Genomic DNA, 24,630 nt, shown 5'->3' on the forward strand with positions numbered 1-24,630 from the left:
TGTTATTTAATCGGCAATCCTCCAACATAGCAGTTACCCTTAATGCAGATTATCCTCTGAAGGAAACCTCTACTTAGTAAACATAATCCTACACTGTTTCCCATGTTAAGTGGCAGGGGTCCATTCCTAACAATAAACATAAAGATAATCAATTGCTTACAACTTTTGGCAGACTCATTTGTATAAACAAGAAACCTGCTTGAACATTAATTATAAAATGGCTGTTCCGGACTGCACTTACTAAACAGAATAAGAGCAGGTGCCAACGGCTATGTATGAATAAGATGCATTAATAGATATTAAAATTAATCACTTTATGGAAACATTTAAGGGTTATGAAATATATCAATTGAAGTACTTTTTAGTGAATATTGTTTTTTAATTAGTCTACATTGTAATTCCTTTCTATGAAGTTAGTACCTTGTAAGATGCTCTTGCCATGAGTGTATGAACTTGTTTCCATAGGGACTTTATATCCTTTTTAAAAGCTACAGAAGCCTTGCTGAACCTCATATTATCGAATACAGTTGTGGACTAGTGATAGTAAAAATGAATCTTACATTTAGTACAAATTCTGAAATGTATCTTCATGATGTGATATGTGATACATGATAAATTGCTGGGGTCTGACTAACTGTATCCTAGGACATTGTTGGAAGACAGAGGGAATTGCAGGTGCACTTGCAGGGATATTTCATCAAAGTTTTTTTCCCCATAGCGACCTAACTTCACCCTATCAGAGATATTTGAGATAATCCCTTGTACTATATATCCTTTTCCCAATCTCTCTTAACTTTAAAATTACTAAATTATTTCCCTTTCCCAATTCTGACGGGAAGTCTTTGACGATGCATTACCTCTGTTTCTTTATCTGCAGATACTGTCTGGCCTGGTGAATGTATTTGCATGTTTAATTAAAGTAATTTTATGCCAGCACCTTAGCATCAATCCCTTTGGTGGTTTCCAATATGTTCCAGATAGACTATTGTTTGATTTTTTTAATGCTAATTATTTATTTTTCATTAATTGTGCAAGATATAAATATACAGGCTATAATTATATACACACAGTTACACAACAATAATTTAAGAAAGATCATGATTAGAAAACCATAAAATAATCACCATAACATTTTACATATTTCCAGACCTGGTTGTGACTGCACATAAACTTTAATAGATAATTTGTAAAAAAATGTTTAAATGAAATACTGGTCAACTGGCCTTTTTGCTTGTTTATGCATAATCTTGACTGCTTTTGACTCGCTGTGATGTGATTTCCGATAGAACGCCGCCACTTATGGCTGTCATTTTTGGCCACCTCACTCAGAGCGCCCCTCCGCCAGAGGATTTTTCCCATCGATGAAGAATCAGAGAGATATTAATGTTTTAAATTTTTTCACTATTCTCTCTGCTGCCCCTGCTGGTGGAAGGGGGGGAACCATAAAACTCAGAAGTGGTGTGCCTCACTCAGTCTCTGCAAGATGGAGGAAGCAAGAGGGTCACGTCTCTCTGAATAACACTGAACACATGTCTACTGAACTTTGAGTGCCATTAATGTGGTTTGAAAATGAAAATATGGTTGGGTTGAAGTAAAAAGGCACTGCAAATAGTTGTTTGGGGGTTTTGGGTTGAAGTAAAAGGCATTGCAGATGGTTGTTTGGGGGTTTTGGGTTGAAGTAAAAAGGCACTGCAAATGGTTGTTTGACGGTTTTGGGTTGAAGTAAAAAGGCACTGCAAATGGTTGTTTGGGGTTTTGGATTGAAGTAAAAAGGCATTGCAAATGGTTGTTTGAGGGGTTTGGGTTGAAGTAAAAAGGCACTGCAAATGGTTGTTTGGGAGGTTTGGATTGAAGTAAAAAGGCACTGCAAATGGTTGCTTGGGAGTTTTGGGTTGAATTAAAAAGGCACTGCAAATGGTTGCTTGGGGGTTTTGGGTTGAAGTGAAAAGGCACTGCAGGTGGATGCTTGGGGATTTTGGGTTGAAGTGAAAGACAATGCAAATGGTGTTTGTCTAAACTTGACAACTTCCTGGTTGCACTATATTGATTTTAGATAAAACGCTACCACTTACGGCTGTGATTTTTGGCCATCTTACTCAGTCCCCCTTCGCTCATCAAGTGCGGAGGATTCTTCCCATCAATGAAAAATAAAAGTGTTATTAATGTTTAAAAAAATGTTGAGAATCTCTGTCCTGTCATTCACGCCATGAAGGGCACACCTTTTCCAGTGGGAGGGGGAGGGATTATAAAACCCGGAAGGGTGGGTGTGACTCGGTCTCTGCATGATGGGGGAGGTAGAGGTCATGACTCTGTCTGAGCTGTGAATCAACTGAACACACTGAATGTCTACTGAACTGTGAGTGTGGTGTTTTGTGTGGTTTTATGGTGGTTTCATCCTGCTTGAAATGGTATGAAACAGCATTTGAATGTGGTGGCCTTGCACCCTGCATGAAATGGTATGAAACTGCACTTTGAATTTGGTGGCCTTGCACCCTGCTTGAAGTGGTATGAAACTGCACTTGCATTTTGTGGCCTTGCACCCTGCTTGAAATGGTAGGAAAATGGATTTGAATTTGGTGGTCTTGCACTCTGCTTGAAATGGAATTTCATCATGAGTCAACTACCAGCCCACCAGCTGTGAGTGAGCTGCCAGCACATCAGGCTTGAGGGACAGAGCTGCCAACCAAAAAGTCCATTTGGCCCACAATATCCATAATATCCTCTTGAGACCAGTCATCCCTGTAGCCAGCAACACCCCATACCAGCGCTCCAGAACTCCCCCCCCCCCCCCCCCCCCCCCCCCCCTCCCACCTCCCACTGGCCACCAATGTTGGAATTGGTGGAGAGGTGGATTATTGCTTCGGGGGACCAGCCCTCCCGTGTGAACATGGGACCCAATGGTTCCCACTTAGTCAAATATTAACTGGATTTATATTTGTGCTTAAAGATCTCCAGTTGATATGAGACTTCGGGATATACACTTTAATAAATATTAAATAAACACTTTAATTAGAGAACAGCACTTTAGTTGACATAGGAAATAAATGAGCGAAATTGGAACAAATGTCCAGAAGATTTACGATTTAGAATCTATAATTTAGATCACAAATTGTCTGTTGTGCAAATGGTCTAACCTCCATTATGTCCTTGACGTCCAACAAAGGTAGCGGAAAGTTGGTGTACAATCTATTGATCATTCAAGTAATTTTTGTAAATGATGTATAGTAAGTGTTATCAGGAATCAGACTGAATTATTAGCATGACCATTATTTCAGTAAAGATTTGATACATAGTTCATTTACCATTAAGTTGCGTGACATCTGTCATACAGTAAATCTCCCCCATGAAATCGCCAAAAATGAACCAATCAGCAGGACCAGGCAATGAATGCCATTCTTGCCAACAATGTCCATACATCGTGAAAGGAATAATATTTTAATTCCAAATATGTACTCAAACTAAGCAAGTGAGAGAGACAAAATGAATATTTCAGGTCAATTACCCTTTGCCAAAGCAGGAAATATTAGGGAAAAGGCATGATTTGATTTGCAAAGAAATGGGAGGGGAGAGATAAAAAAAGGAATGACAGGGTGAGGACTAAGATAAAGCTAAATTCAAATTGAGGTTGGCTGAAAACGATTGGTGAAAGCTTGTTAATGGCAACCGTGAGGCCTTCATCTTCCACCTCATTTGGTTATTCTGTTATTGCATTTTAATTTTTGTTTGTACTCAGTCTTTGCACCATTCTGTTGTTCTGCATTTGTTGTATTTGTAATATTTATCATAACCATGCACCATTTCTCTAAGAGCTCTATGCCAACAAGGAAATTCATTGTCCCCTGATGTATTCTATAATAAACTAATCTGAATCTGAATCCAAATCTAATCTATTTGTGGGAAATGCATGTTGAGGGTGTGACAGAACCAAAGAAAAGCAATGCTGGAAACTTGTGATTTTGGGTACAATAGCTGGTAAAAGAGAATGTTTGAAAAGCTCAATGGGTTAGGCAAAATCTATGGAGAGAGGAAAAACTAGATGACCTTACCTCAGAACTGTCCGAAGACGGAAAAGCAGAAAAAGGCACCTACAGGCAACGTGAGAAGAACAATGATAATTCTGGAATCACTCAGTGGGCCAGGCAGCGCATCGAATCATAGTCACACAATGTGCAAACAGGCCCTTTGGCCCAACTTGCCCACACCAACCAGCGTGTCCCATCTACGCTAGTCTCATTGCTTCTTTAACATTGCAATAATCCCTGCCTCGCCAACTTCCTCCGACAGCTCATTCCATACACCCACTACCCTTTGCCCCTCAAAGTTACCCGTTAAATTCATATAAAATCTTTCCGACATAGTGAGAGAAACAGAGGCAACAACCCTGTTCATTGAGCTCAGCACGTCCTCCTCCAGAAAGAAAATCTACCCGAAATACTGCCATTAATACCCCATTTCCTGGAAGATATTGAGTTTTTTTTAATGTTGCTGGAGTACACTCATCAATGTCGAGCTTGTAGCTGGTGGAATGGCTGCGGAATGTCAGGAAGTGTTACTCATTACAGGACCCCCAGCCTCTAACCTGCTCGTGCAGCCACTGTATTTAAAAGCTTGCTCTGTTGATTTCTGGTGAATCATAATCTCTGGTACATTTTTAGTGGACAACTCAGTAATGGTAAGCCTAGTTAAATGTCAATAGGATTGTTGCAGTGTTGCCCAGCAGTTTGAGGTATGAATGATATATGCCACAAATCAGTTTAGTTTATTGACACGTGTACCGAGGAACAGCGAAAACCTTTTGTTGCGTGCTATCCAGTCAGCAGAAAGAGAATATATGATTTCAATCGAGCCATTTACAGTGTATAGATACACGATAAGGGAATACCATTTAGTGCAAGGTAAAGACAGCAAAGTCCGATCAAGGAGAGTCCAAGGGTCATCAAAGAGGTAGATAGTAGTTCAGCACTGCTCTCTGGTTGTGGTTAGATGATTCAGTTGTCTGATAACAGCTGGGAAGAAACTGTTATCAATGTCTGATTATTTTCTGGGTATTGCTGTATGCTGTATACCTGATTATTTTCTGGGTATCCTCACGGCAGTCCCCCCACGCATGGCCCACAATTCTGTGCTGAACATGCCAAATTAAACTAATCCTTTCTGCCGGTACTTGATCTACAGTGCCTTCCATTATGTTTGGACAAAGACCCATCATTTATTTATTTGCCTCTGTATTCCACATTTTGAGATTTGTAATAGAAAAAATCACGTGGTTAAAGTGCACATTGTCAGATTTTAATAAAGGCAATTTTTATACATTTTGGTTTCACCATGTCGAAATTATAGCAGTGTTTACACATAGTTCCCCCATTTTAGGGCACCATTATATTTGGGACACATGGCTTCATAGGTGTTTGTAATAGCTCAGACGTGTTTAATTGCCTCCTTAATGCAGGTGTAAAGAGAGATCTCAGCACCTAGTCTTTCCATCATCTTTGGAAACTGTTATTGTTGATTATCAACATGACAAAGTTGTGCCAATGAAAGTCAAAGAAGACATTATGAGTGAAAAACAAGAATAAAACTGTAGAGACATCAGCCTTAGGCTTACCACAATCAACTGCTTGGAACATCATTAAGAAGAAAGAGAGCACATGTGAGCTTACTAATTGCAAAGGACTGGTAGGCCAAGGAAGACCTCCACAGCTGATGACAGAAGAATTTGCTCTATAATAAAGAAATATCGCCAAACACCTGTCTGACAGATCAGAAATACTCTTCAGGAGTCAGGTGTGGATTTGTCAATGAGCATTGACCACAGAAGACTTCATGAACAGAAATACAGAGGCTACACTGCAAGATGCAAACCACTGGTTAGCCGCAAAAATAGGATGGCCAGGTTACAGTTTGCCAAGAAGTACTTAAAAGAGCAACCACAGTTCTGGAAAACGGTCTTGTGGACAGATGAGATGAAGATTAAGTTATATCAGAGTGATGGCAAGAGCAAAGTATGGAGGAGAGAAGGAACTGTGCAAGATCCAAAGCATACACCTCATCTGTGAAACACAGTGGTGGGGGTCTTATGGCCTGGGCATGTATGGCTGCTGAAGGTACTGGCTCATTTATCTTCATTGATGATACAACAGCTGATGGTGGTAGCATAATGAATTCTGAAGTGTATAGACACATCCTATCTGCTCAAGTTCAAACAATTGCCTCAAAACCTATTGGCTGGCAGTTCATTCTACATAGAACATAGAAAATAGGTGCAGGAGTAGGCCATTCGGCCCTTCGAGCCTGCACCGCCATTCAATATGATCATGGTTGATCATCCAACTCAGTATCCTGTACCTGCCTTCTCTCCATAACCCCTGATCCCTTTAGCCATAAGGGCCACATCTAACTTCCTCTTAAATATAGCCAATGAACTGGCCTCAACTACCTTCTGTGGCAGCCAGACAATGATCCCAAACATACTGCTAAAGCACCAAAGGAGCTTTTCACCGCTAAAAATTGTAAATTCTTGAGTGGCCAAGTCAATCACCCGATCTGAAGCCAATTGAGTATGTCTTTTATGTGCTGAAGAGAAAACTGAAGGGGACTAGCCCCCAAAACAAGCATAAGCTAAAAATGGCTGCAATACAGGCCTGGCAGATCATCACCAGAGAAGACACCCAGCAACTGGTGATTTCCATGAATCGCAGACTTCAAGCAGTCATTGCATGCAAAGGATATGCAACAAAATACTAAACATGACTACTTTCATTTACATTACATGGCTGTGTCCCAAACATTATGGTGCTGTGAAATGGGGGGACTATGTTTAAACATTGCTGTAATTTCTACATGGTCAAACCAAAATGTATAAAAATGGCCTTTATTAAAATATGATACTTTAACTACATGTGATTTTTTTTCTATTGCAAATCTCAAATTGTGGAGTACAGAGGCAAATAAATAAATGATGGGTCTTTGTCCCAAACATTATGGAGGGCACTGTATGTCCCTATAGCTATCTGAAAGCCTCTTCAATGCTGCGATTTGCATGGGCTTTCAGAAGTACCAGTGGCACCAAGTTCCAGGCACCTATCACTCTCAGTGTAAAAAAGAACTTGCCCCCAACATCAAACTTTCATTTACTCCTGGCCCTTGTTACCCTTGTCATTGAAAACATAATTCCTGCATCCACCCAATAAAAATCCTAATAATTTTGTGTGTTTGTTTTATTTTTAACTCGAGAGTTTATAGACCAAATGGTATTTCTAGTTTTGTATTTCTTCATGGTACAACTCCTATTCCCATAAATTAATTTGGTGAACCCATCTTGTCATAAGCATACATTTCCTTATGTTACAAAATAAATGGCATTATTTTATAACTCTTTTTATCCAGTGGCGAGGTACAAGTTTTGCATTGATGGATTGTATCATTTGTTTTCAGTGATGATGTTTGCTTCCACTGCCATAAGCTATGTACAGCTTTTCAAACAAGATTAAAATATATTGCTAGATTATTTTAAGTAATAAACGTTTAATTTGGAATATGCACACCTACAAAACAAATGTAAACGATTCCAAGGTGGCCTCAGCTCTTGCACCTCTTGAGTTGCACACCAGCCAATCTGCAGCCGTAGCGCAGAGGCTTCTGGGGAGTGTGGCAAGGAAGGTCGGATGGCCTCTGGCGCCCGGGTCAGAGTTGAGGCCCGGTTACTATGGCGGCGCTGACACTTGTCTGCAGGCCGCTAGCCCTGTGGCAACGGGTTGCCGGCGCTCTGGTTACTGCCAGCCCGGGGAGGTGCAGCTCGGCAGCCGGGAGCGGCTTCGCTGCGTTTGGGAGCCGAGGCGGGAAGCGTGAGGCAGCGGGGCCGCCTGTCGGGAGATGTTACAGTGAAAGCGCAACGGAATCCGAGCTGGGAGTGCATTACCTGGAGGTGGAGTCGGCAGGTACGTTGGTTCACACCAATCTTTGGTTCACACCAACTGCTGGGGATGGGGAGGGAGAGATAGCAAGGAAGGATAGGAGGAGAACAAGTACATGGTTGCGAGTAGCAGGCACCCAGCCTACTCTAATTTGGATTTGACCTTATTGCTCTGTGGTAGATCAGAATCCAAGGTTGCCCTTGAGCGCGGATTTCATGGTTTTTATTTAGCTGAAATCCGTATATTTGTGTCGAAGAGTTGCAGTGGATTTTCTACTTTGTTACATCAGTTTGTATTTTCCCCCTAATTTGTTACTTTCTACTTCTATGGTTTACTTTATTTTACCCTTGAATTTAAATAGTCAAGAGGCAAGAGTGTTTTAATGTCATGCGTCCTAGATACAATAATTAAATTCTTATTTGCAGCAGCCCAACAGAATATGTAAACATAGTACACTACAAACAATATAATAAATGAGAAAGAAAAGTTCAGTGTGTGTGTGTGTGTGTACACACACACACACACACACACACACACACACACACACATACACACACACACACACACCTGCCTGGGCTAGCACGGGGCTGATGGGCCGAAGGGGCTCTTAAAAATAAATCTGAGTGACATCTCAGTGAAAGGCACTTTTTCTGGACTTTTCCTGGCCTGGCACGGGCCTTTTGGCCAAAATGCTCCTCCTGGGGTAATACGGGCATTTTGGGCAAAAGGACCTGGTTTCTCGGCCTTGTGGGCCGAAATTAGTGGTTTCAGGCAGGCCAAACAACTCATTTAATTTAATTTCCAATTGCATTGCAGTTTCAAGCACAGGGCAGGCCAAATAGCTCATTGCATTTTCATTTCACTTCCATTGCCATTACAGTTTCAAGCACAAGGCAGGCTCAAGCCAAACAGCTCATTGCATTTTCACTTCATTTCCATTGCCATTGTACTTTCAAGCACAGGGCAGGCCAAACATAGAAACATAGAAAATAGGTGCAGGAGTAGGCCATTTGGCCCTTCGAGCCTGCACCGTCATTCAATATGATCATGGCTGATCATCCGACCAGTCAGAGGTCATGCTACAGAATGCACTGACCGATGTCGACAAATATGTTCCAAGCAAGTTTCAGTGAGTTTGCGGAAGCAGTCACGGGCTTCATTGCAACAATAGCCGTTAACATCGTCCCCACAGTAAGTTAAGCATCTTTCCTAATCAAAAACCATGGGTGGACAGGTCCATTTGCATTGCCTTGAATGCTCGCCATGCTGCTTAAAACTCTGGCCTGGCATCCGGAAATATGGACGAATACAAGGTATAGTCCTACCGACTGCGAAGGGCGGTGAAGGACGCAAAAAGGAGGTACAGGAACAGGATGGAGTCGCAGATGGAGCAGCAGGACACCAGATGCCTTTGGCAGGGGCTACGGACTATAACTAACTACCGGAGCAGTCCCCCCTCAACCGGAGCTGCCGGCACCTCCCTGGCTGATGACCTGAACTCTTTCTATGCACAATTCGAGACTGGCAACATCACCCCTAGCTTGCTGGCTAACGACAACACTGCCAGCGTGCTGGCTAGTGAGGCTGGAGTGATGTACTCCGCTGGGGATGTGCACACATTCTCATTGTCCGAGCACGATGTGAGGAGAGGTCTGACACGTGCAAACACGAGGAAAGCTGTAGGCGCAGATAGTATGTCTGGACGAGTACTTAAGTCTTGTGCTACTCAGCTGGCTTCAGTGCTCACCACAATATTCAACCTCTCCCTGGCCGAGTCCGTGGCCCCTGCCTACTTCAAAAGTTCCATCATTGTACCTGTACCAAAGAATGCCTCTCCAGCTTGTTTGAATGACTACCGTCCGGTGGCCCTCACCTTGGTAGTCATGAAATGCTTTGAGAGGCTGGTCAAGAACCACATCTGCGCCTTCCTTCCTCGCAACATGGACCCGCTACAGTTTGTAAACCGTCCAAACAGATCCATGGACGATGCGGTTTCCCAGGTTCTACAAACTGCTCTCTCTCAACTTGACAGCCAGAAGGGGGACTATGTGAGGATGCTGTTCATTGACCAGTTCAGCCTTCAATATGATAGTCCCCACCAGACTTGCTGAGAAGCTGCTGGAACTGGGGCTTAACACTCCCCTGTGTGCCTGGGTCCTGGACTTTCTCACTGCCAGGCCCCAGGTAGTTAAGATGGGAGGAAATACATCGGACACCCTCACCCTGAACACAGGATCCCCCCAGGGTTGCGTCCTCAGCCCCCTACTGTACTCCCTCTACACACACGTGACTGTGTGGCCAGGTTCAGCTCCAACTCTATAATCAAGTTTGCTGATTACACTGTGGTGGTGGGCCTGATCTCTGATTACAATGAGAAGGCCTACGGGGAAGAGGTTGTTGATCTGGCACTCTGGTGTCAGGACAACAGCCTCCTCTTGAATGTCATAAAAACTAAGGAGCTGATTGTGGACTTTAGAAGGGCACAACATCCGTGGACGAATGCGCCACTGGAGATAAATGGGGCTACTGTGGACTGGGTGAGATGCTTTAAATGTCTGGGAGTCCACATCACAGAGGATCTGACATGGACATCACACTCTGCTGCACTGGTGAGTAAGGCAAGGCAGCGCCTTTACCACCTCAGGCAGCTGAGGAAATTCAGAGTCTCTCTGAGGATCCTTCAATGCTTCTACTCGGGGGTTGTAGAAAGCATCTTGTCCAGCAACATCACAATCTGGTTTGGGAACTGCTCTACCCAGGACAGGAAGGCTCTGCTGAGAATAGTGCATTCGGCCAAATGCACTATGGGAACTACACTCGCCCCCCTGTAGGACCTGTACACCAGGAGGTACAGATCCAGCAACATAATGAAGGACCCCTACCACCCTAGCAACGGACTGTTCCAGCTGCTATGGTCAGGCAAATGCCTCCGCTGTCATGCTGTGAAAAAAGAGGATGAGACGGAGGATGAGACGGAGTTTCTTCCCACAAGCCATTAGGACTGTAAACCCTTATCTCACCAGGGACTAATTTACTGCACCAATTTACTGTTGTGTTGTGTCTTTTTAAAATTGCTGATTTTTTTCTAATATGTAAATGCTGATTCTGTTCTATTCTGTTCTGTAGTTGTTTGCAGAAATACACAGGCATTGCCACTTTCATTGCACATCTTGTATGTGTATGTGACAAATAAACTTGACTTGACTTTCCCAGCTCAGGCAGAGAGCCGTGACCTCTCCCTCGCCATCCTGCAGACAGAATGAGCCACGCCCACACTTCCGGGTTTTATAGTCCATCCCTCTCCCACTGGAAGGGGCGTGGCTTTCATGGCGGTGATTGACAGGAGAGAGAATCTCAAGATTTTTTAAACACTAATAAGTCTTTTATTTTTCATTGATGGGAAAAATCCTCGGGGCCTGCGCAGCGGAGGAGGACTGAGTAAGATGGCCAAAAAATCACAGTCATATGTGGTAGCGTTTTTTCTAAAATCAAAGCACAGTGCAAACAGGAAGTGGTCAAGATGAGAATTTTAATTAATTACTAGACTAAGTGGGACCCGTTGGGTTCCAGCATCACACAGGAGGGCTGGTCATTCAACGCAATATTCCACCTCTCCACCAATTCTAATATTGGTGGCCAGTGGGGGGGGGGCTTTCTGGAGCGCTAGTATGGGTGTTGTGGGCTGAAGGGACTGGTTTCCAGAGGGCTAGTATGCAAATTGTGCGCCAAATGGATTCTTGGGCAGGCGTCTCAGTCAATCAAGCCTGTTGTGCTGGCAACTCACTCACTCATGGCTGGTGGGCTGGTAGTTGACTCACGGCTAATCCTTGAAATTCTATTTTAAGCAGGGTATAAGGCCACCAAATTCAAGTGCAGTTTCATACCATTTGAAGGAGGGTGCAAAACCACTAAAGACAGCGAGTCGTGACCTCTCCCTCCTCCATCTTGCAGAGACTGAGCCACGCCCACACTTCTGGGTTTTATAGTCCCCCTCAAGGGGCATGGCCTTCATGGTGTGATTGACAGGAGCGAGAATCAACATTTTTTGAGCACTAATAACACTTTTATTTTTAATCGATGGGAAAAATCCTCAGCACCTGATGAGCGGAGGGGGACTGGGTAAGGTGGCCAAAAAATCACAGACGTGCGTGGTAGCGTTTTTTTCTAAAATCAATATAAAGCGCAAACAGGAAGTGGTCAAGATTAGACTTTTAATTATATAGAAGGCAATTTTAATTAGGCAAGGCAACTTTAATTAGGCAACACAGCTTTAGCATTTCCAAATCAAAGGCAACACAGCTTTAGCATTTCCAAACCAAAGGCAACAAAGCTTTAGCATTTCCAATCCAAAGGCAACACAGCTTTAGCATTTCCAAACCAAAGGCAACACAGCTTTAGCATTTCCAAATTATATTTTCAAACCACATCAAAGGCACTCACAGTTTAGTAGACATGTGTTCAGTGTTATTCACAGCTCAGACTGAGAGACGTGACCCTCTCGCTTCCCCATCTTTCAGAGACTGACTGAGGCACTCAACACTTCTGGGTTTTATAGTCCCTCCAGAAGGGCGTGGCCTTCAGGAGAGCGAATCTCAACATTTTTAAAACACTAATAACTCTTATATTTTTAATCGATGGGAAAAATCCCCCTGTCCTGCGCAGCGGAGGGGGACTCTGAGTAAGATGGCCAAAAATCACAGCCATAAGTGGCAGTGTTTTTTCTAAAATCAGTATACAGAACAACAGGAAATGGTCAAGATCAGACTTAGTAATATATATTCATACATAGAACATAGAAAATAGATGTAGGAGTAGGCCATTCGGCCCTTCGTGCCTGCACCGCCATTCAATATGATCATGGCTGATCATCCAACTCAGTATCCTGTACCTGCCTTCTCTCCATACCCCCTGAATCCTCTCTGACATACCAATTTTCCACAATATTCTTTCCAAACATAGCCTTTCTCCAAAACAATGATACTTAGATTGTTGGAGCAAAATTTTTATCAGCTTGACTGTTATGTTTTCATTCCATAATATAAATATTTGGTGCCCGCACTTTGGAAGTTAGTTTTTGAAGGCAATTTAAAACAAATTGCCTTATCACATATAATGTTTAGTTTAGTTATGTTTAGAGATACAGCATGGAATAATAATAAACCACAAATTTTTATTTTGCAGTGTTTACATGTTTTCTCGCCATTAAACGTGGATCACATTTATGTCTCTTTCAGTGAAAATTATTTGACTTTTCTCCAGAAATACAGAGTTAGATCTTCTGTCTCTCAAATAAAATTCAGTTCTAAAGCATGTAAATGAAGAGCAAAGAAGCCAGTTAGTTCCTTTATTGGAGCAATTGATGAAGGATAGTATCTTGTTTTCTATCCCAGGTAGTTTCCAAATAATGGCTAGTTTTCACAGGGCGACTTGACGCAAGATGTAGCCAGAGTGGAGTGGTCGTGGTCTAGCACAATATCACACGATATAACGGGGGTAGAGTAAAAAGAGTTCCCACGGTACTCGGCAATTCTGTCATTTTTGCGAGTGACTTGTCCGTCTCCCGATCTTTCCCGTTAATCATGAAAGAACATCGTGGACTGTAGTGTAGTTAATCACGTGGCACAAATGATGTTACTTTGTTGTCACACACTATATTGTTTTGTTTCACCCGAGCTCTTTAATGAGCTGAAGAATAATCTGTTTTTTTAGACAAATGTTGTTTGGTGTGATGCACCTTCTCTCAATATGTGCAAGAAGGCGTCTTTTTATTTTGTCAAATATGAATAAACACTGTGTCTCACATTGACCGTGATGATTGTGTTATTTTATGATCTACTGAGAGGTGAAACTTTCAGTCTGAAGAAGGCTCTCGACCCGAAACGCCACCCGTTCCTTCTCTCCAGAGATGCTGCCTGTCCCGCTGAGTTGCTCCTAGCAACTGGTGTCTATCTTCAAAGGACTGACCAGGACACACACACACACACACACACACACACTGCACACCCACTCCTCACCACTCCTCCTCTCCCCTCCCCTCCCTCTGCTCTCCTCTCCTCCCTCCCCTCTCCTCTCCCCCCCCCCTCTCTCTCCCCCTCTCCCCCCCCCCTCCCCCCCTCCCCCCCCCTCTCCCCCCCCCTCCCCCCCCCTCTCCCCCCCCCCCCCCCCCCCCCCCTCCCCCCCCCCTCTCCCCCCTCCCCCCCCCTCCCCCCTCTCCCCCTCTCTCCCCTCCTCTCTCTCTCCCCCTCCTCCTCCGCGGGCCAGGCAGCATCTACGGAGGGAAATGGACAGCGACCCATTCTTCAGGCTGCCTTATGTCTCTCCCCTCACCCCAACTCCCACCCACACAAATGCTGGAGAAACTCAGCGGGTGCAGCGGGGCCGAAACGTTGTCTATTTCCTTCGTTCCATAGATGCTGCTGCACCCGCGGAGTTTCTCCAGCATTCGCGGGTGTGGGTGGGAGTTGGGGGGGGGGGGGGGGGGGGGGAGAGACACAAGGCAGCCTGAAGAATGGGTCGCCTGTCCATTTCCCTCCGTAAATGCTGCCTGGCCCGCGGAGTTCCTCCATTCATGCCTGTGTGAGAGGGAGGGAGGGAGAGAGAGAGAGAGGCACACACAAGGTGAATGTGAAATCTCACCTGCCTGTTTCAGTGACAGACACCCACCGCCACTAAATGAAGACACCCCCATCTGTCTCCCCCTCTTCTCCCTCGACTCCCCCACCTTTCCCTCCCAACTCCAGTCCCGTCCCGACCCCCTGGGAAACTGAAGGTTTCCCGCTGTAATTAAAGAGTTCCCACGGTAGACTGTAAAACTGGGACCCTGGTTCTGGACTCCCCCAACATCGGGAACATTCTTCCTCCATCTAACCTGTCCAATCCTGTAGATACGATTAGACAGGTATCTAGTTATTTAATTCAATTAATGATTTCCATCGCCCAGCCTCATCTTTCAATCGGGGTCGGCCAGGAAGGAACTGCAGATGCTGGATTAAAACGAAGATAGACACAACATGTAGCTCAGCGGGACAAGCAGCATATCAGAAGGGTCTCGACCCGAAATGTCACCCATTCCTTCTCCCCAAAGATGCTGCCTGCCGTCGAACTCATTCTCTTTAAACCGGCATCTGCTGTTCCTTCCGAAACATACACAAGAAATAAGCAAAGTTTTGGGCCGAAACGTTGCCTTTTTCCTTCGTTCCATAGATGCTGCTGCACCCGCTGAGTTTCTCCAGCATTTGTGTGTGTGGGTGGGAGTTGGGGGGGGGGTAGAGAGATAAGGCAGCCTGAGGAAAGGCTCGCCTGTCAATTTCCCTCCGTAGATGCTGCCTGGCCCGCGGAGTTCCTCCAGTTAGAAACTGCTTTCAGACAAAAAGAGACACACTGACATTAATGAAATGCTTGTTAGCTAGTTTTATTAGATTTGTATGCAAATAGCAAACTGGCTGGATTCACTCTATCCACCTTCCTGGTTCACCGTTCGCAGGAGTTGCCACGGTGACCGCAAGAGTTACTACGGATATCGCACTGGCCACTACGTTCATAAAATGTTGCAATGCTCAACCACAAGTGTACAAGTCACTCTTGGACAAATTCAAACATGTTTGAATTTTCTCCCGAGTACCCAAGTTACACGATTACCTGCCGTTAGCGCCACGGTGGTCCACGAATGCCGTACTGTTACCGCACGAGGTTCCCACGATGTTAAACTCTGGTTACCTCTTGCGTCAAGTCGCCCCGTGAAAAGGGGGTTTAAGCACTGCTTTTCAATACAATCTAATGACTTGAGGATTATGCACATTGACCAAATAAGCAATAAATATTGCAACAAAGTAGTTTGTTTAATAGCCCATGTTTGTTATTCCAACATTGTCTTATTTTGCATTTACAATAGTAATCTTCTATTTGTTTCCATTTGAAGCTTAAAACAATCTTTATGTGAACAGGTATCACTTAATGTAATTGATATTCTGAATGAATCACACAAATAACATATTTTATCAAACATTCTTGCAGACCCATTACTTAACTTTTTTTTTCGAAAGACTAGTTTAATTTCAAATGATTCATTTAATAAACTCCCTGAACATTGATGTATGTTTAACTGTGAGTTTAATGTGAACAGGGCATTTCATTATTCCCTGGTGTATGGCAGTAAACAAACTAATTAGAATCTCATATTTTTTCAGCACTCTTTCCCATATTTGACTTTTTTCATTAACTATTATTACTGCCCATACATACATTATTGTGAGTTAGCAGACTGAATTCTCAGTTAGACTCAACCCATCCCAACAAATACTCACTTTCCCAACACCTTTCATTACCTACTCACTTTCTCCCAACTTTAGAAACTCTTTCTCACCCAAAACATATTACTTTGTTTATTACGCTGATTATCATAATACTTAAAATTGTTCTTTAATGCTAATGGAAATCGTACAATCTCCAGGTAGTTTTACTACAACACATGTTTTCATAATGCGAATTGGATATAGTTAACGCGATAGATGAATTTTATATTATTTGGACCATATTGGTTAAAACATTATTTCTATAGGGAACAAGAGAGGTACTTAAAAGTTGCTTTGGAAATTGACAAGGGACAAAGTTTCCATTGCAAAGAAACTATTTCTATCTAACACTCTACCCTCCTCTCGCAGTAATCAAACACTATTGTTTCTTAAGAACACAATCTGTCAGTTTCACTGCAGCTGGCCATTGAAATTGACAAGCTTCACTTCCATTGACACTTAAGTATGCAACAATACTCTAAACAATGCAACATATAGCCTTCGGTATTTTTAAATTGCAGTAACAAAAATAAACTTGATAGAGTGGGTGCCAAAACAAAAATCTTACTCTCAACACCAGCTAGACCAAGGAGCTGATTTTTGACTTTAGAAAGGGAAAGTCAAGGATCCATGAACCTGTCTTTATTAATGGGTGAGCGGTGAGCGTGTCAACAGCTTCAAGTTCCTGTGCATGCATATCTCTGAAGATTTTTAATGCAATCGTTGAGAAAACTCCATTAATGCCTCTACCCTTTTAGAAGATTGAGATGTGGTATGTTGACAGATACAGAATATCTTGCAGGATGTTAGAAGTCAGGCAAATTTCCAGTGCCCCTGAGGACTATACCTGTGGGAAGTACTTCAGCTGCAGCTCCTGACTGACCGCATTGGGAAACGGAGCTGCAGCTGGATGAACTCCGGTCGATCCGGAACGATGAAGGTATCATAGATAAGATTATAGTTTTTCAATTCTCCCACTGCTGTTCTGACTAAATTTAATTGGCTCCATCTTTCTGATTCTACAAAGTCTCCTTTAAGTTTCTCTGATTTTATTGTTACTCTTACCTAACATATGGACTATTATACTTAATATTTTACTTAACTTTTGTAAAATTCGTGAGCTAATAGAATATTATTGATAGTCATAGAGTGATACAATGTGCAAACAGGCCCTTCAGCCCAACTTGCCCACACCGACCAACATGTCCCAGCTACACTAGTCCCACCTGTCTTTGCTTGGTCCATATCCCTCCAAACCTGTCCTATCCATGTACCTGTCTAACTGTTTCTTAAACGTCGGGATAGTCCTAGCCTCAGCCACCTCATCTGGCAGCTTGTTCCATACATACACCACCCTTTGTGTGAAAAGGTTACCCCTCAGATTCCTATTAAATCTTTTCCCCTTCACCTTGAACCTATGCCCTCTGGTCCTCGATTCCCCTACTCTGGGCAAGAGACTCTGTGCACCTACCCGATCTATTCTTCTCATGATTTTATACACCTCTATAAGATCACCCCTCATCCTGCTGCGCTCCAAGGAATAGAGATCCAGCCTACTCAACCTCTCCCTATAGCTCACATACTCTAGTCCTGGCAACATCCTCGTAAATCTTCTCTGAACCGTTTCAAGCTTGACAATATCTTTCCTATTGATCATTGATAGGGGATGATCAGCCATGATCACAATGAATGGCGGTGCTGGCTCGAAGGGCTGAATGGCCTCCTCCTGCACCTATTTTCTATGTTTCTATGTAACATGATGCCCAGAACTGAGCACAATATTCTAAATGCGGTCTCACCAACGTCTTATACAACTGCAACATGACATCCCAACTTCTATACTCAATAATGTGACTGATAGTTCATTATCTCTCTATTTTTACAGGTATTGTTGTATTTGGAATAAATAGACCACAGTCCAAAAATGCTATCAGCAGGAACCTTGTAGAAATGGTAAGCACAAGCACGTATGTAAATTTGTATTTTATTGGAGAGGTATAATGATACAAATAGGCGGCACAGTGGTTGGGTTGCTGTCTTGCCGCGCCAGGTACCCTGGTTTGTTCCTGACTAAGGGCGCTGTCTGTATGGAGTTTGCATATTCTCCCAGTGATCTTTGGTTTTCTCCAGGTGCTATTTCCTCTCTCGAAACAGGCATGCAGGTCTGTCGGTTGTTGCTTCTGTAAATTGTCCCTAGTATGTAGGATAGAACTAGTGTACGGGTGATCGCTGGTCGGCGCGGACAAGGTAGGCTGAAGGGCCTGTTTCAAGGCTGCATCTAAAAACTAGAGAAAAACTATTGCACATTCATAAGAATATCATTGGAAAATGGATTATGCCCAAGGACTAGGAGATGGATAATGGTATTTCTCTGTTTAAATAGGAGATGGAGGAGTCTAATGTTTCTTCAAACTAATGTTTGGGAGAAAATATTATACTAAAATGGAAGAAATCCCAAAAGCTGATGTATACAGACTAGTCACTTTGGTTTCAAAGCCATGCAGCACCAACCTTGTTCAATCCATTCAAGGTGTGAGGAAGTGGAAGAATGGATAATTCTGGAAACTGAACAAAATTATGAAAGATAGGATTAACTTTACTTGTTGAGATTCGTGATAGTTTAGAAATTCTACTTTGCACCATTGTTTATTTCATCATTTATATGTATAATTTGGACTTGGAAACAGAATTACAATTTCAAAATGTGCACGTCATCAAATCGGTGGACTTAGTTAAGATTGAGGAGAATTGCAATGCAATACAGTCATAAATACTGTTCCAATGTGGGCATGCAAATTGAAATTTTATTTTTTATGCACATAAACAATTAAAGCTGCAATTGACAGGAGAATATTAAAAAAGTATTTATTGTGGGTCAAGGAGGAAGAGGCTTTCAGAAGAAAAGGGTTGTGGGCAACATATTCAGAAAATTGTTAAAGTTTGATCCTTGGGATTGACTTGGGGATATGGTTTCCATATTGGTTTTCTAAAACGAGGGCCATAAAAATAAAATGAAAGTGGTTAAAGCTTAATGCCATATGGACCAGTTGAGGGCTGATGACCAGGGAGAAGCTGATGTTAAAAAGAAAAAGATCCGAAAGAATGGTGAGGTAGGAGAATGTTCCTTTGTAAGATAAACATGGAGACAAAAGTGCTATATATATTGATTTGACATTGTTCTTCTGAATCTTAGATTTTATTTTTTCTCTCTTGTATAGATGGCAGCAGCAATAGAAGAAGTGAAGCATGATAACAGTGTTCGGGCAGTTATATTGCGCAGTGAGGTACCTGGAATATTTTGTGCAGGTGTGTCATTGGTATTACCTTTCAAATAAGTTTAAACAACATGCGTTCAGAATATAATCAATTTGATCAGACTTTCATTTCCAAAAGACAATGTGAAATATTTGCAAACGTTTATTTAGATTGTTGTGAAGTGCTACTTGCTTTGTACATATTCTAATCAGTGCATAAATGTAATTTTACTTGATACTGTTTAAATTTGAAATATGATTTTAAAATACAGATGTTTATTAACAGCCTCTTCAGTTGATAGTGGCATCTTCATGTTGCAATGAATAGTTCAGATGTCTTCTGCACTACACAAAGCGAGGTGTTTATTAATCTGGACCAGGGAGACAATGGTGCCTTGCTCGCCAAAATGTGGAGAATTACAGGAAGATCATCACACAAATTTAACACAGGATTCCAGAAAGAAATATTAATGATCAGAACCCGATTAGAAGACATTTTAAGTTGATTTAAAGGATCAAATAAACTATAGATGCAGAGGTTTATGGGCAGAATTTCAGCACTTTTAGCGATTGAGCTGCCATTGGAATATTGCAACCTTCACGTGGTCCGCCCTGTTTCGACGAATGCAAACAACCCGGCGTGCACAATCAAATAAGATCAAATAGAACAAGTTGTCCTACAACTTTAGGCTGTGCACGCCATACGCAAGTAGAAGAAGAAGAAGCTGCCATTGATGAATCAAAGCAGTTGGTAGAAGTGGAACTACAGAAGGATTTCAATAAGCGAATTCGGTATTACAAATGCGCATGTGTGAGTTTGCCAAGGTCATGGGTCATTCGGATAAACATTCTCGCCAGCTGAGCTACGATCGGTAATTGTTTTGACCTGCGTTTCATACGTATTTCCAACTTTGCTTTTTCAAGGTAAGAAAATACTGCTTTCAAAACTATTAACTAGGTGTATTTATGGTTAATTTGTACAAAACTATGATGATTTGGTGGTTTTATTGGCTTTTCCTTGGTCGCTTGCTGGCCTGCTTCGGTGAGTGAGCGAGATCGTGATGATGAATAACATGGGAGGGAATGAAATGAAATGTATGATTTCTATACCTATCAATAGATAATATGAAAAGTATTTGTGGCGTTTTCACCTCTACTCTTCTAGTCCACGGCCACGGGCTGTATGCACGTTTGTTGACTTCTGAATGAGTTTTGCATGTACATGTGTGAGTAAAGTTGTGTAAAGCAACGCAAACCAATGTTGACCAACATGTTGACGATGGACCAGACAAGAAGCGATTACGAACTTTTGCTGCAGATCATGCTTATATGTACAATTGCAGCTGTCAGGAGAACTGTAATTGCACGAGATGCATCCAAAAACAGAAGGACATAAACCAACTGACCGACAAAGTTGAAATGTTGGAAGGCAAGGTAGAAGAATTGAAACTAAAACTGAAGAATGCTGCAGCTTAAAAGCATTTTTGTAGCAATATCAAGACCAACAAAAATGTGAGAGAATTGACTTTCTTTGAAGGAAGACTTATGCCACTGTCCCACTTAGGAAACCTGAACGGAAACCTCTAGAGACTTTGCGCCCCACCCAAGGTTTCCGTGCGGTTCCCGGAGGTTGCAGGTAGTGGAAACAGGTAGGGAGACTGACAAAAACCTCCGGGAACCGCATGGAAACCTTGGGTGGAGCACAAAGTCTCCAGAGGTTTCCGTTCAGGTTTCCTAAGTGGGGCAGGGGCATTAGACAACCTATGCGAGCATGTGAAGCATAAAGAAAATACAATATTGCGCATTTTAAGAAAATGCGATATTGGGAAGGGAAGAAAAAAGTTGTCAGTACAGGTGCACAACCTTTTATCCGGTGTTCCAGAAACCGAAAAGCTCCGAAAACCGGCCATTTTTTTCAGATGTCGTCTGCGCACCAAAGCTCGCGTTTGGCGCCAAACTTGACCCAAAATGACCCACGGTCAACCCAGGTCTGTACTACAGTAGCGGCTGCCTCCTCCCTGGAGACCGGGAGACGCTTAAACATCTGTAAATCATTGCTTAAATGTTAGTCAGTTAGTTTGGAGGGCTTTTATGTGAAGGGGGTAAACTTTAATTCTTAGTCCCCTACCTGGTCGGAGAGGCAGGGAGCGGTCAATGCCTTACCGGGTCGCTGTGCAGTAAGCTCCGCAGCGCTGTGGCCGGTCTGGCCGCGGGCGGCGCCGGTTGTAGCTCCGACCCCGGCAACTCTACCCCTGGCTGCGAGGCGCTCCAAATCCAGGGCGGCCCGCGGCCGGACGCCCCAGCTCCGCGAATGTCGGGAGTCGGCGGCGTCGCGAGCAATGCCTTACCGGGTCGCCGTGCGGCAAGCTCCGGAGCGCTGTGGCCGCCGACACACAACATCGCGGAGCGTCGCTGGATTTGGAGCCGCGCAGCCAGGGGTAGAGTTGCCGGGGTCGGAGCTCCAACCGGCGCAGCCCGCGGCCGGACGGAGCCCCCAGCTCCGCGGCTCCAAATCCAGCGACGCTCCGCGAATGTTGGAAGAAGGCGGCCACAGCGCTCCGGAGCTTGCCGCACGGCGACCCGGTAAGGCATTGCTCGCGACGCCGCCGACTCCCGACATTCTCGGAGCTGGGACGTCCGGCCGCGGGCCGCGCTGGATTTGGAGCGCCTCGCAGCCAGGGGTAGAGTTGCCGGGGTCGGAGCTCCAACCGGCGCCACCCGCGGCCGGACGGAGCCCCCAGCTCCGCGAGGTTGGGAGTCGCCGACCAGGTAGGTAGGGGACTAAGAATTAAAGTTTCCCCCTTCACCCCTATACCACCACCCCCACATAAAATCCCTCCAAACTAACTGACTAACATTTATGCAATGATTCTCCCGGTCTCCGGGGAGGAGGCAGCTGCTCCAGACTTTTCAAGCCGCCCGCGCTACCTACCTAATCTACGCTAAAAATCTTCCATTCGGAAATCCGAAAATGTCCGAAATCCGACAAGTGTCTGGTCCCAAGGCTTTCGGATAAAAGGTTGTGCACCTGTACTAAAGTACCAAGAACATTTAAACAATTGCCAAAGAAGTCTTGACCCAGCCCAAAACTCAGCATCTAGGATGAAATGGTACTCGTGTTGATGAAACTGCGCCTTGGGCTGTCGATGGTGTTTCTCGCGAGTTTGTTTGGACTCAGTGGGGGTACACGTTCTAAAGTATTCAATACTTGGATTAAATTCCTAGCCATCCAACTGAAACCCCTGATTTTCTGGCCAGATCGTGTTTGGTAAGGTCCACGCAGCCGAAACAGATAATAAATGCCCAGCACTGAGATGCATTCTCGACTGCACAGAGATATTTATAGAACGACCATGGCATCTACAGTTGAGGGCTTTGACATAGTCCCACTATAAGAAATACAACACTGAAACTATTGGTTGGAATTGCCCCAAACGGCATGATCACATTCTTATCAAAATCGATCATCTGATACACACATTGTTGGGAAGAGTGGATTTTTTTAACTTAGTTCATCCTGGCGATTGCTTAATGGCGGGTAGAGGATTTCCCATTCAAGAAGACTTGCTGTTTCACCTATTTAGAGATTCCCCCCTCCCAGCGGTGGTTATCAGCAAATGACCAGAGGAAAAAGTACAAAAAACCATTTAGGTCATGTTCATAAGTGATAGGAGCAGAATTAGGCCATTCGGCCCATCAAGTCTACTCCATCATTCAACCATGGCTGATCTATCTCTCCCTCCCAACCTAATTCTCCTGCCTTCTCCCCATAACCACTGACACCCGTACTAATCAAGAATCTATCTCTGCCTTGAAAATATCCACTGACTTGGCCTCCACAGCCTTTTGTGGCAAAGAATTCCACAGAAGTGGGAGTTTGGGGTCCAGGAGTTTGGAGATGAGTTTGGCTGGGATTGTGGTATTGAAGGCAGAGCTGTAGTCGATAAATAGGAGTCTAACAGGATCCTTGTTGTCTAGGTGTTCCAAAGGTGAGTTTAAAGCATGGGAGATGCCATCTGCTGTGGATTGTTACGACCGTAGCAAACTACAGTAGATCAAGGCTCGCCAGGAGACTGGAGTTATTGTGCATCATCACCAGTCTTTCAAAGCACTTCCTGATTGTGGATGTCTGAGCCACCGGACAGGCGCTGTGACTTATTTATATGGAAGTGCAAAGGAGTATAATAATATCGTAATAAGGTGGATGAATTGAATGTGCAGATAGCTATTAACGACTATGATATAGTTGGGATCACGGAGACATGGCTCCAGGGTGACCAAGGCTGGGAGCTGAACATCCAGGGATATTCAATATTCAGGAGGGATAGACAGAAAGGGAAAGGAGGTGGGGTAGCGTTGCTGGTTAGAGAGCAGATTAACGCAATAGAAAGGAAGGACATTAGCTTGGAGGATGTGGAATCGATATGGGTAGAGCTGCGAAACACTAAGGGGCAGAAAATGCTAGTGGGAGTGGTGTACAGGCCACCTAACAGTAGTAGTGGAGTTGGGAATGGCATCAAACAGGAAATTAGAAATGCGTGCAACAAAGGTAAAACAGTTATAATGGGTGACTTCAATCTACATATAGATTGGGTGAATCAAATTGGCAAGGGTGCTGAGGAAGAGGATTTCTTGGAATGTATGCGGGATAGTTTTCTAAACCAACATGTAGAGGAACCAACGAGAGAGCAGGCTATTCTAGACTGGGTATTGAGTAATGAGGAAGGGTTAGTTAGCAGTCTTGTTGTGCGAGACCCCTTGGGCAAGAGTGACCATAATATGGTTGAGTTCTTCATTAGGATGGAGAGTGACATCGTTAATTCAGAAACAAGGGTCCTGAGCTTAAAGAAAGGTAACTTTGAGGGTATGAGACGTGAATTGGCCAAGATAGACTGGCGATTGATTCTTAATGGGTTGACGGTGGATATGCAATGTAAGGCATTTAAAGACTGCATGGATGAACTACAACAATTGTTCATCCCAGTTTGGCAAAATAATAAATCAGGGAAGGTAGTGCATCCGTGGATAACAAGGGAAATCAGGGATAGTATCAAAACAAAAGATGAAGCGTACAAATTAGCCAGAAAAAGCTGCCTACCAGAGGACTGGGAGAAATTCAGAGACCAGCAGAGGAGGACAAAGGGCTTAATTAGGAAAGGGAAAGTAGATTAT

At 43.7% G+C, this 24,630-nt stretch overlaps 1 protein-coding gene across 1 annotated transcript in view; it reads left to right on the top strand.

Moving 5' to 3' along the window:
* Positions 1-7,640: 7,640 nt before the first annotated feature.
* The window catches only part of auh (AU RNA binding protein/enoyl-CoA hydratase), a 212,380-nt gene continuing 195,390 nt past the window's right edge, over positions 7,641-24,630 (top strand). Inside the window, exons 1-3 of the mRNA XM_055632868.1 lie at positions 7,641-7,937; positions 18,090-18,157; positions 19,423-19,510. Of these exons, the coding sequence (XP_055488843.1) occupies positions 7,706-7,937; positions 18,090-18,157; positions 19,423-19,510 (388 nt within the window). The 5' untranslated portion in view covers positions 7,641-7,705. The remainder of the gene's footprint in view (positions 7,938-18,089; positions 18,158-19,422; positions 19,511-24,630) is intronic.

This window comes from Leucoraja erinacea, chromosome 3, assembly GCF_028641065.1.
Source record: "Leucoraja erinacea ecotype New England chromosome 3, Leri_hhj_1, whole genome shotgun sequence".
In the NCBI taxonomy this organism is placed as follows: domain Eukaryota; kingdom Metazoa; phylum Chordata; class Chondrichthyes; order Rajiformes; family Rajidae; genus Leucoraja; species Leucoraja erinaceus.